Source organism: Macrobrachium rosenbergii, chromosome 47 (assembly GCF_040412425.1).
Source record: "Macrobrachium rosenbergii isolate ZJJX-2024 chromosome 47, ASM4041242v1, whole genome shotgun sequence".
In the NCBI taxonomy this organism is placed as follows: domain Eukaryota; kingdom Metazoa; phylum Arthropoda; class Malacostraca; order Decapoda; family Palaemonidae; genus Macrobrachium; species Macrobrachium rosenbergii.
Genome location: NC_089787.1, coordinates 45,370,844 through 45,383,683, shown reverse-complemented (window position 1 = coordinate 45,383,683; position 12,840 = coordinate 45,370,844). Strand labels below are relative to the sequence as shown.

The 12,840-nt window shown below is 48.2% G+C and overlaps 1 protein-coding gene across 2 annotated transcripts in view; it reads right to left on the bottom strand.

The window, feature by feature from the left end:
- Positions 1 to 12,635, bottom strand: part of LOC136830823 (mitotic apparatus protein p62-like) — a 76,669-nt gene extending 64,034 nt beyond the window's left edge. Inside the window, exons 1-2 of one of the 2 annotated variants that reach the window (XM_067090791.1) lie at positions 12,445 to 12,635; positions 217 to 320 (exon numbers count right to left, since the gene is read on the bottom strand). In XM_067090791.1, coding sequence (XP_066946892.1) covers positions 217 to 320; positions 12,445 to 12,481 — 141 coding nt within the window. In that variant the 5' untranslated portion in view covers positions 12,482 to 12,635. Of the gene's footprint in view, positions 1 to 216; positions 321 to 12,144; positions 12,281 to 12,444 lie in introns of those variants that run through there. The other variant, XM_067090792.1, reaches the window with a different exon arrangement.
- Between the last annotated feature and the right edge of the window lie 205 nt (positions 12,636 to 12,840).

Genomic DNA, 12,840 nt, shown 5'->3' with positions numbered 1-12,840 from the left:
GATACTATGTTGACAAAAAATCTATAAAACCTAGTAATCTTGGGAGACAACACACTACAAACTTTTTTAAAATACAAAGGGAAGAAACCATCAAGATCTTCTCCACCCCAGCTATCAAGATTATCCAGAATTTTCTAATTACAGTATGCACAAGACAAAAAAATATGAAATATAGTTTGCTTTAAGAAAAGAGCACAATTATTCCATAAAACTTACCTGGCGAATAGACAGTGTGTGTGCACAAACTGTGCACTCTTCTTCATTTTCAGTTGTGGTTCCATCCCATTTTATTTCTTTGTTGGAGGAATCAAGTTTTACCCCTGATAAAAATAAGAATATAAGATCAAAATGGAAAAAAATGGAAATGTTTTGTATGCTAAAAACTTTTATTTAATTGTATTATGTGATTGTAGATCTATCACATCTGTTTAACTGTTAAAAAGACTGCCTTTGAAGACTGGGTATAATCTGACAAATCTAAACTGATGTTGCTGTAAGAAAGTTCCAGACTATGTTGCACTGGAGATTTGTACAGCAACTAGAGACTACACAAATTTCATTTAGAAAGCTTAGCAACAATTCAAATAAAGTTTTTGAAAGTAACAATTTATTTAATTTATATTTTTCATAGGTACACAAACCAGAGCCTTTTATGTAGGAGCAACCTTCAGTATGAGCTGGATGAGTCACTGAACTGGGTAACAAGGTAATTAACTAAAGATGGGAAGTGCACAGAGGAATCCTCACTCACCTTCTGTCTCTACTCACTTTTTCCTACAGCCACAGTGACAGAACGGGGTGGATAATTTGGGTTTAATGCATAAAAGGCTCTGCTTTGTATACTTATAGAAAATTTTTTTAAGTGAATTGTATTTTTTTTTTTAAGATACAAACCAGAGTCTTTTATACAGGAGTATCCTTCAATGTGAGCTTGATAGGTCATTGAAACTTGGTAACAAGGTTAAATGGTGGAGACAGGGGTGGGGAGGAATACTCTCATTTGCTTCCTAACACTACTCAAATTTCCTTTGGCGGTAGGGACTGAGCAGGATAGTTGGGATGGGTTAAAGCATGTAAATGGATCTAGCTTGTATACTTAAGTAAATGTATACTACTTCTAACATTTATCTGTTCCCATAAAAATAACCTTTGCGTTGTGAGTGGCCCAGGGGTACTTGAATCCTTACAACTACTATTCATAAATATTAGAATATATATATATATTATATATAAAAAAACCTGAAAACCTTAAAAAGACATCATCAGCCTTGCATGGAGTTCATTCTAACACCAAATGTCTGCATCCCTACCTTACCCCACAGGGGATAGCACAACATCATTAGAGTGGCCCAATTGTAAGTCAAACCTGCTTGCTAGGACTGAGAGTATTACAAGAAACGCAGGATCAGTTGTCAGACTTCTGGGTCCCTTTGCATGAAAGAGGAACGTCAATTCATGCAAAGTAGGCTAGGAAGAATTTGACGTCGGATGACAATAAGGCAAATAAAAGCATTGGGTTTGTCTCATAGTCATGGTCTCCTTCCTCCCCTTGCAAGAGGAAGAAGTGGGGTTGCTTCTATTAACCTGAACGGAAATAGAATGGGAGCTCCCGTTGTGCTTATCTGCCTCGATCGCCCGGTCCAGCTTGTAACGGCACGTCCGCTCCCTGCCCGTGGGAAGGGAGCCAGGATGAGGAGAAAGAAGAGAGGCCAGTCACTCCACATTCAATCTCCCAATCACAACTGTACAACATAGGCGAGATGCAACCTGTCCTGTTAGAGGAGCTGGATAAACTACACAACTTGTTGAGCAGCCACCACAGGACCCAAGGAAAAAGTGTCCAAGGACTTGTGTGCAATATCCCGGAGGTAGAAGGAGGTGAAGGTAGTCTGCTGGGACCAAACACCCGCCTTCAGCTCCTGTGACACCGACATATTCTTCCGGAATGCGAGGGACGGACCAATGCTGCGGACCTCGTGAGCTCTTGGACGAAGCGTACCGGTGTCGTCTTCTCCAGCAGCAGAGTACGCTCTCCTTATCGTCTCACTAAGCCAAAAAGAGATGGTGTCCTTGGACACTTCTTTCTTGGTCGAGCCAGTGCTAACGAAGAGTCATCGACACTCAGGCCGGAGGCGCTGAGTTCTCTTCAGATAGCGCCGCAGCACTCTAACAGGACACAGTAGCATCTCGTCTGGTTCATTACCTACAAAGTCCTCTAGGGAGGGGATCGTGAAGGACTCGAACCGTGCGTCAGGGACCGAAGGGTTCGAGTCTTCGCTACGAAATCCGGGACGAAATCGAGCGTAACTGATCCCCATCCCCTCGAGTGTTTAACATCGAAGGAAAGTCCGTGAAGCTCGCCAACTCTCTTCGCCGATGCCAGGGCTAGCAAGAAGACGGTCTTGAGGGTCAGATCCCTGTCTGACGACTCTCGTAAAGGCTCGTATGGTGCACGAGTCAGGCTCCTTAGGACGAGAGTCACATCCCACGCAGGGGGCCTGAGATCCCTGGGTGGGCAAGACCGTTCGAAGCTTCTCATCAGCAGAGAAATCTCGGAGGAGGAGGATATGTCTACTCCTTTCAGCTGTAAGACTAGGCCGAGTGCGGCGCGGTAGCCTTTCACAGCTGAAACGGAGAAGCTTCTCTCGGCGAAGGAAGACGAGGAAATCCGCGACCTGCTGAACAGTAGCTCCGACCGGAGAGATACCCCTTCGACGACACCAATGACAGAAGACGGACCACTTTCCCTGGTATACCGCTGCGGAGGATCTTCTGAGGTATCCTGCCATCTCTGTTGCTGCGCGGCTCGAAAAGCCTCTTGCTCGCAAGAGATGGTGGATAACCTCCAGCCGTGAAGACACAGGGAATGCACTGCCAGGTGGAACCGCTCTGCGTGGGGTTGATGCAGGAGGTTGGGCCAGGGGGGAATCTCTCTGCGCCTCGGAGAGGAGAGCTAACAGGTCCGGGTACCAAACGGCCTGGGGCCATTTTGGTGCCACCAGAGTCATTCTGAGGTTCGGGGTGATCATCACTCAGCTGATCACTCGGCAAATCAGACAGAACGGGGGAAAGGCGTAAGCGTAGATATTGTCCCACAGGTGTTGGAACGCATCCTCCGCAGCGGCCCATGGGTCCGGCACGACAGAACAGAAGACCTGGAGCTTTCTGTTGTGCCGGGTGGCGAACAGATCGATGGCTGGACGCCCCCGCAGGTCGAACAGCCTTTCCGCTACTTCCTGATGGAGGGACCATTCGGTCCCTACCACCTGGCTCTGGCGGCTGAGCTTGTCTGCCACGACATTCCTCTTGCCTGGAATGTACCTGGCTGACAGCTCTACCGAGTGAGCCACGGCCCACTCGTGCACCTGCATCATCAACTGATGAAGCTGGTGGGACACCAGTCCCCCCTGCTTGTTGACATTTGCCACTACTGTGGTATTGTCGCTCATCAGTACCACGGAGTGTCCCATCACTCAATCCCGGAACTCTTGGAGGGCCAGGAAGGCCACCTTGAGTTCTAGGATGTTGATGTGAAGGTGCTCGTCGTCTCAGTGCCACACTCCCGAAGTCAGCAACTCCTCCAGATGTGCGCCCCATCCCTCAGTCGATGCGTCTGAAAACAGAAGCATGTCCGGAGGGGGAGTATGCAGGGATACTCCTATCAAGAGGTTCCTGTCGTCTAACCACCAGCGAAGGTCCTTCCTCATCTCCTCGGAAAGAGGGATGAGGAAGGACTGGGGGTCTTGGGACTGGGACCAATACTCCTTCAGTCTCCACTGGAGAGACCGCAGGTGAAGACGCCCCATGAGGTACTAGCTTCTCGAAAGACGACAGGTGACCGATGACGACTTGCCATTGCCAAGCTGGCTGCTCCTGCCGTGACAGGAACAGCTGTGCTGCCTGCCTGAAATTGCTGATATGAGAGTCCGAGGGAAAGACTCTCGCTGCCACCGTATCTATCAGCATGCCCAGGTACTTTATCCTCTGCTTGGGGGTGAGATATGACTTCAGATTTACCATGATCCCTAGATCTCGGCAAAACTCGAGGAGCTGATCCCTGTCCTGTAGCAACTGCGAGCGAGAGCTCGCCAGGACTAGCCAGTCGTCGAGATACCTCAGATGACGTATCCCGTGCTCGTGGGCCCAAGCTGACACGAGGAGAATACTCTCATGAACACCTGGGGAGCGGTCGAGAGCCCGAAGCAGAGTGCCCTGAATTGGAAGACCGACTCCCCGAGGACAAAGCGGAGGTACGTGCGAGAGGACGGATGGATGGGTATTTGGAAATACGCATCCTTCAGGTCCACCGTAAGCATGAAGTCGTTCTCCCTGATGGAGACCAGCACAGTTTGCGCTGTTTCCATCGTGAACCGAGTCTGGCAAACGAAACGGTTCAAGGGAGAGAGGTCTATGACCGGTCTCCATCCCCCTGAAGCTTTCTCTACGAGAAAGACATGGCTGTAAAAGCCTGGAGACTGGTCCGACACGACTTCTACAGCACCCTTGCTCAGCATGGATTGCACTTCTTGCTGTAGTGCAGTGTCCTTCGACGAACCTGGAACATATGTCTGGAGATGGACCAGAGAGTAGGTGAGGGGAGGCCGAGACTCGAAGGGTAGTAGATATCCCTCCCGAAGGACATCCACTATCCAGGTCTCGGCTCCATGTCGCTGCCAAGTTGCCCAATGGCTCGACAGGCAAACCCCACCTTCGGCAGCTTTTGGGGGGGAACGCCGCCCCTAGCGTTTCCCCTTCTTCTTCTTACCCTTGCCCCTTTACCGGCTTGGAAAGTGGGCTGAAAAGGGGAGTGGAGAAGACCACCCTGGGACTTCTCAGGGCCGAGGAAGTGCCAGGCCCGAGAAGAAGGCCGGGTGTCTTGGCCACTGCCTGGACCCTTGCTGTCATCGAGACTTGGACTTCCACCAGCTCTCTGGGGAAGATAGAGGAGGAACCAGCCCATTCAGCAGAGCAATACCTGGGACCTACAGACCTGGCAAAGTGATGCGACATCCCTTCGGAGGTTTGGCCAAAGGTTTGCAGTCTGGTGGGTGGATGGAATAGCCCTACCCCGACAATAGCCCTGAGGAAGCAGCTGTCATACTGTGAAGGACCACAGATCGAGCCAGGAGACTGCTTGGAAGGCCGCCATGTCCACCAGCTCTCTGGGGAAGATACTCTCTGCAGTCAATTGCTGCAACGACAGACCCGGAGAGGTCGGGTCAACCTGCTTAGTCAGCAACGCCCCTTCCACTGGTGCGTATGCTTCTGTCAAGGCAGGGAGGAGGAAGAGCTGACTCAGGACCTGTCTTGCAGACCACCTGGCAAAGCGCGTGAACGGCATCCCTTTGGGTTCCGTCTTGGGTCCCCAGAAGGATTCACAATCCACAGGTGGTCCCTTCCCGAGGTCATTGTGTTAAAGAAAGGTTTGCAGTCTGTATTTCGGGTGGGTGAGTCCTTCAGAGTGCGGTCCTCCCGAACTACTCTCCCGCAGGAGGAAGAACCTCGGCAGACCCCTGTGGACCTTCTAACCCCCGAGCCAGGTACAATAACCTGCCTGAGGGGCACTCCCCAGAGTTCCTCCTCTTCTGGAAGAAACCGAGAAGGGGCGGAGGGGACAGGTGAGAAGATCGGGCACTCCCACTGGCTTTGCTGGCAGAACCAGCAGAGGCAGTGGGCAGCGATCACCAACCCACGGTGATGAAGAGCCCCGGGCCGAGGAGACTGCTTTAAGGCAAAGCAATCTCCCGAGGAGAGCGGAAGACGCCACGCACTCGCCTCCCCGTGCCAGGCTGGCCGCGCGGACGTGGCCGGGGACTGAAGATGAAGATGACGACACGCTTTCTTCTGGGCGCGCCTCTTCTTCTTCTTCTTCCATCTGCTTCAGTTCGCCCAGCAGTCACTATCCCGAACCTGACTTGGCACCTGAAGGAGTGCCAGCAGGAAGGACAGAGCACCTGACTCTTTCTCTCGCAGCAGGTCTGGGGTTTCTGCTGTAAGACTGGGGTACCTGGGTATCCTGGGGACCCGAGACTCGAAGCAACTTGTGAGCGAGCCAGCATTTGCCTGGGAAGTTTCTTAGAGAGTGCAGACCTTGGTCTGCACCCTGTCCCGTGCCAGGAACAAATGTTCCCTGATCAGGGCCGGGAAGAGCAGGCGCCGCCACTGCCTTCCCTGTGGAAGGATATTCAAGTCGGGCTTCTTGGGAGCAGACTTCTTCTTCTTGAGGGAAGGAGAAGCAGAAGGGATGGGGACTGGGACAGATGAAGATGAAGACAGCGGACCTCTTCTTCTTTTTCACCATCTGCTGGAAAGTCCAGGAAGGAACAGAAGGGGCTGCAGCCAAAGGACATCCCGGCCAGGGTCGAGCCAGCATTTGCCTGGGTAGAGAGCCACGATCGGCCAGGAACAAATCAATGCATATGGGTATGGGGACTGGGACAGATGAAGGGCCACTGGAAAGTCAGGCGGGAAGTCATGGACAGCCAGGGTCAGCAATGGGGGCAGCGACAGTCACATATGGGTATGAACCATGTAGGCGGGCCAGCACGCGTGAAAAGCCAGGAAGCCAGGAGGCAGCGGAACAGCGTGTTGCATCACAGGTGACGCTGACACTTGGGTGTCTAGATGCGATGCAACTGACACCGGGAGCTGGGCAAACCTCGACATGGTGACGGTTGTAGTAGTGACTGTCGTTGCCGAGTGAGTCGTGACTGAAGCAGGGGACAGAGGAGCCAATCCCTCCAGTGACGTGCCAGGTAGGCCCAGGTGTAGCCAGGATGAACTTGGGATCGGTGTCTGGCTATCCAGCCCAAGACCTGAAGCGAAAGTCGGGTTAGTACAAGAAGCCTCCACTCGCTCTGGAGGAAAAAACTCCCCTCCGGAACAGGAAGAGACTTCAGAGAGGATGTCTCGGTCCAACTCTCCCCCGCGCCCTTCCACAAACGATGAAACGTAAGAGGAAGGGGAGGGGGAGTTCTCACCCAAGGGAGAGGGAGCAAGCAGGGGAAGTTCGCCGGGAGGAGAAACGAACCCGACACATTTGCCACCACTGGAGTCGTCCGTATTTCCCTGAGACTCCTTGGTAGGGCTTTCGACGTATTCCTCCCCTCGAACTTACCCCATTGCTTGGAGGACCAAGAACAACACTCACTACAGGGGTAGGAACTTACACGCCCCTGCAAGATGGACAGGGGCGTGTGGGTCTCCCTCTAGATCTAAATAAGTAAGTATTGCTTGGAGACCACTGAGAACAACACTCTCTAGGGCTGGCCTGAAGGATTAGACTTATTTTACACACGCCCCTGCAAGATGGTTACTTAGCAACGTGTGGGTTGTGGAATCGAACCACATTATAGATCTAAAAGATCACCAGAAATAAATGCCTCTAACTCTTCATCAGCCCCCTGAACCCTGGGACACACATGCCCGGGGATAGGGGGGGAAGGTTTAGATGATTTCTCCATTGCAAAATACAAAAAAGAGAGAATTTCCCACCAAAAAGTAGAAGTATAGCTGTCAGGCAGAGAGCGGCGAAGAACAATGTCCGAGCGCTACGACGGCCAAAAGCAAATTGGAATGTTTACATCCGGGCAGGCGGTACTCCTGCCTCCCGGACAGTAGTTAACTGCCTAACCACCTTGTTTGAAGTTCAACGGCCATTTCCAGCCTACGCCTGAAAGTAATTCTCCTATGTAAAGGACCGAGGGTTTGTATATTGTGTCAGAACAATTAAAAATTTGCAACAGCAAAACAAAAAACAATATGGCAGCTAGGAGATACCCCCTCTGCCCACTGGTGGAGGAGTGAGGAACTACTTTAACATAAAACCTCAGTCGTTTACGCTCTACATTCATGAGAGGGGAGGAGGGAGGGCTTTGATCATGTAACTACTGGGTAAGTATACTTAAAACTTTATTTTATTATAAAAATGTCATTTTTAATTATGAAACTTACCCAGTAGTTACACTGCTGATTCCCACACTAACGGAGGTGGGACCATGAATAGATAGAACTATATTTATTTTGTGTTAACCTTCTTTTATTAGGCAAAAGAAGTGTTGTAAGTTCCTGACCTGTTAAGTGAGCAATCCATACTAATTCTGCCTCTTAAATATGGAGTTCTTCTTAACTGCTAGAAGTGGCGAGGGAACCATGGGACATCTATAGTAAGTAAATTATCCTCTTTTCTGTCAACCAGCTCTCAATGCTTGACCGAGCTTTCTTCGACGACTTCGATAACACCATCTTAGGCAGCCTAGAGGCATCTGTAGGCTGTCTCATCGTGAAAGAACCTGACGAAAAGGGAATTGCTAGAGAAAAAGTTCTTCATTGGAGGGGTGGGTAGAGCTCTTGGCTAGCACGCTGGTGGCCCAGCGTTCGATTCTCCAACCAGTTAATGAAGAATTAGAGGAATTTATTTCTGGTGATAGAAATTCATTTCTTGTCATAATGTGGTTCAGATTCTACAATAAGCTGTAGGTCCCGTTGCTAGGTAACCAGTTGGTTCTTAGCCATGTAAAATAAATCTAATCCTTTGGGCCAGCCCTAGGAGAGCTGTTAATCAGCTCAGTGGTCTGATTAAACTAAGGTATACTTAACTTTGGAGAAAAGAAGTCCGGGAAGTAAAACAAGAAGTATTTCAAAAGGGAAGCATAGGCTGAAGCAGGCTGATCCTGTCCTATGTCCTCTTCTGCAGACGAAATGGGAGAGAGAGGCAAATTCTCAGGCTCATGAGTCACTGATGGTTTATGTAAAAGGTCCATAATACTGTCCAATCGTTGCTTAATGGGTTCCAAAGCCAGATCCTGAACCGGACGAAGAGAAGATGGCGGTGCCATATGCCCATTCGCTCGCTCGGAATGGGTGTGATCGAGCACTGAGGAATGCTCGCAAACTACTTATTGAACTGGTTCAACGGTTGCATCGGATCCTCTAGATCCCAGTGTCTGGATCCCTTGAATCCCACTGAACACTTGGATCCTGTAGATCCCACTTGATGAATGGATCCCTCAGATCCCACTGGACGAATGGATCCCTCGGATCTCACTGGATGTCTGGATCCCTTGAATCCCAATGGATGCCTGGATCCCTTGAATCCCCATCAAATATCTGGGTCCTTCTGATCCCACTAGGTACTTGGATCCACCAGATCCCACTAAACTGGATCTCCCTTTGCTCAGATCCCTTCGATCCAAAAGTGCGATCTCCGTGTTTCTTAGAGATCCGCTTGGGCAACAGAAACTGACGCTCTGACACAGACACTACAGGCGACATGTTAGATGGATCATCCCAAAATCTGCACGAAGGTTTGGGACTTGGATCCCGATCTCTGTTCCGCTTGCATGGGATCAGAAATTCGGACTCAGCCACATATATTGGCCTTTTCAATGGCCTGGATGCACTTTTGAAGCGCCAGCTACCCTTCTGACTCGCTTCGCACTTGGATCCGTTGGATTCCGAATCCGTATCACTCGACGAAAGTGCATGAACTCCAATTTGGATGCCTTTCCAATGGCTGTCCACCGAGTCCTGGTAATCCCAAACAACAGGCTCGGTTGAGGGGGGCAACTACCCGTGGGCAAACCCCACCCACCTCCCAGGAACTTACGGTTTAGGGGAGTTTGACAAGGACCTCAGTCTAGGAGCATTGGTGGGACAAGTAGTCACTTCCTCCACTGACACAACACTTGCACCGACTTCACTGGCACTAATCTTATCCATAAGGCCCCTCACTGAAGCCCCTATTTGAGCTACAGTGTTCACTAAGAGACCAATTTTCTGGTCCATTCTGGGTTCAGAAGATTGGAAGTTGGATAATAGAGTCACATGTAAAGTTGGAGGACTGGTGATCGGGAAAAAGCAGATATAGGAGTTGGAAGGGCATGCACAACATGAGAAACCTAACTAACTGAATTCTTAGCTTCGGTCTTTGCCGCCGCTTTCCTACGTCTGTTTTTCTCAAGTTTGTCTAAGCAACTAGTTAAAGTCTTCCATTTCCCCTGATCCCATTCTTTGCATTCGTCACAGGTCAAGACTGCAGAGCAAGTTTGTCCTCTACATTTACAACAAGTGGTATGAGCGTCATAACTGATAGAAGTGAGTTTGGTATTACAGCCTTTGCTGCAAAACCTGCTACAAGCAGAACTAGTTAGACATATCCTGAGAAACAAAGTCCAAGCTAAATAAGCTAATGTAATTAGCACGATCGCAACCAAGACTCAGAATACTTCACCAAACAACGATGAAATTCATCCGGCGAATTATACTAAGTCAAAAGAAAGCTGAAGTTAACAACCATGTTACGCTGTCAACCGGCAGAAACAAATTGGGCTAGTTAGCAGTGTTGTACCTATCCTTCCCCGAAAGTGGGCAGGGCAAGTTACCTACACCAAAATATTGGAACGCTGCCACGAATTTTCAAATTTAAGCTGCTGATAAATGAAACCTAATAGCTATGTAGTTACTTGGTAAGTTACTTATATAAAACTGAAGAATAATGAAGTATTTTCATCATAATGGGCTCCTGGGCAATTGGCATGGCAAATGCAACACAAAATAGTGAAGGTAGCATGTGTTATTTAATGGATGGTAGTTCACCACACTACACTGATCCACAGTAGTCCATTTCTTGCATTCTTTGACTTGAGCATGTGTACCCCCTCAAAAGGTGGTTCTAAGTAATAGCCTAGCTCTGCATGGGGATACTGTTTAAATAAATTTTTTTACTGACCAATATGGAAAAGGGAGCTGATGCAGAGTAAGCTTTCTGGGCTATTTTAGGCCTAGTAGGCATTTCAGAGGGAACATGACCTCACAAGACTTAAATCTCTCTAACCTAAGTTTGGATACTGTGTCCTAACCTGGCCTCCACCAACCCCCAAAATAACTTGTGACCCCTTACTCTGCCTTCTACCCTAGAAAAGGGTGTATATGATGCAGCAGAAGTGAGATAACCTGAAAAACTGACCGAAATACTGTAATAGGAAATTTACTGCACTTTTATAATTTACGCAGAAAAGCTCCCAAACCACAAAGTTTAGTACCAGCCCTCAGGGATTAACATAATAAAGGCTAAACAAAATACAGTAAAAATCTCACATTATTTCAGTAATTTTTCAACATATGTCACCCATACAGCATCATATAATGTATATATATACCAGGCAGTTTCCTAAATGACAGGATCAAGTTCTAAAACTACTTCAGGGAGGGGGGAGGTCCGGGCATGGAGAACCCCACCCCAACCCAGGTCACAGCACAGGACCCCATGTGAGGTTAGAAAGATCTGTTAGGTCAGAACATGGCTTTCTACAAAAGGTTAGGCTTCTTTTCATCTGCGGAACCTGTTCCCACCATTCTACACGTGTCTCTATAGCCTACACCTTTTTCTATAGGCTATTGTTTGTAAAGAAAAATTGTGCTAGGTCTAAGTAGTAGCTCCGCAGCAGCGATTTCCTTCTAACTTGACTTTTTCTACAGTTTTTTGGTTGCTAATTATGAATTTACCTTCAATTTTTGTTGCACAAATGTAATTAACCTGTAATTAACCCCTGAAGTCCACCCAACAAGGGGGTTTCCATACACGATCTTCACAAGACAGAGCACAGGTCTGTTTGGAATGGTTCTTATCCCGTCCGGCAAGTGCAATAACTTGTTAACGTATGGGTAACCCCTCCCCACCCACCCAGTACAAAACACAGCAAAGGGACATTCCATTTGGCCGACAACAAACAAATGCACTGCCAGTATCAGAAGCCCTAAAAGTGTAGAAAAAACTAGTTTCCAAGGTAAAAACAGGCATGGAGCTAATACTCAGAATTACCAAAATTTCACTGGGCCTAATGAACAATATCTTCAAGCAGACCTCTTTCTTAGAATATTCCCTATGATACTGTCCCACTGGGAGCCCACACCAATGTTAGTCAAAATCATAAGCTGAGTTCATTAAATGAGGCCGAGCCTAGGCTACTTCTATGATGAAAATGCCATATTCCTACAAACAGAAGCTACTGGAGAAACTAAACTTTCAATCTGAAGTCAATCACAGGGAACTTGCAACACATTTTATCACCTTCTGCTCCAGGCTAGCCTACCAATCTTGCAACAGGCTGTCAGTATGAGATAATACTACACTAGACTACTTACCGGTACAATAATAGGTATGCATGGGTATCCCAGGCCTTCCATCTAAAATCAATTCCAGTGAAAGGGTGCACCGCCACGTTACACAACAATCAGTTTGATAATGGAGAGAGCACTCAACAGGCAAAAACTGTAATGGCGAATTTACCGTAGGCTAGATTAAATCGGTAGCCCCAACAAGTCGCGTGAACTCTTCTTACCCGGGAACCCGAGGCAAACGACTGGGATACTTAAATAACCCTAAAGTATTGCCTGACTGTGATTACCTAACATAGAAACAGAACACTTGTGGGCCTTGCTTACCCCAAAAGAAGGACTTTTCCATGCCACCTCTCGCCATGCTTACGTCAACTATGTATAATACATACAGGGCAAAAGCGCGGGCAACACGTGAGGAGCACAAGTGAGCGCAGCGTCGTCGACGGTCGACCGGGTCCTCCTCATTCACAACAAATGAAGTGTTACCTTAAACGGTTTGTGATCATTGCACAGCTGCTTTCATAGATATGTAGTATATAAGTATGTGGAGTCCGTAACTTTCTTCCTTTATTAGAGGCTTCTGCGACTTTTACCAAAAACCAAGATTTTACGCTTTTCATTTGCACTATGTTTCACTTACGGTGCTTGTAAAGATTTTAGCGTAAAAATCCTTACTAGAATTTAGCAAAATCGAGTTGTAAATTCAATTTAATTCTGTTT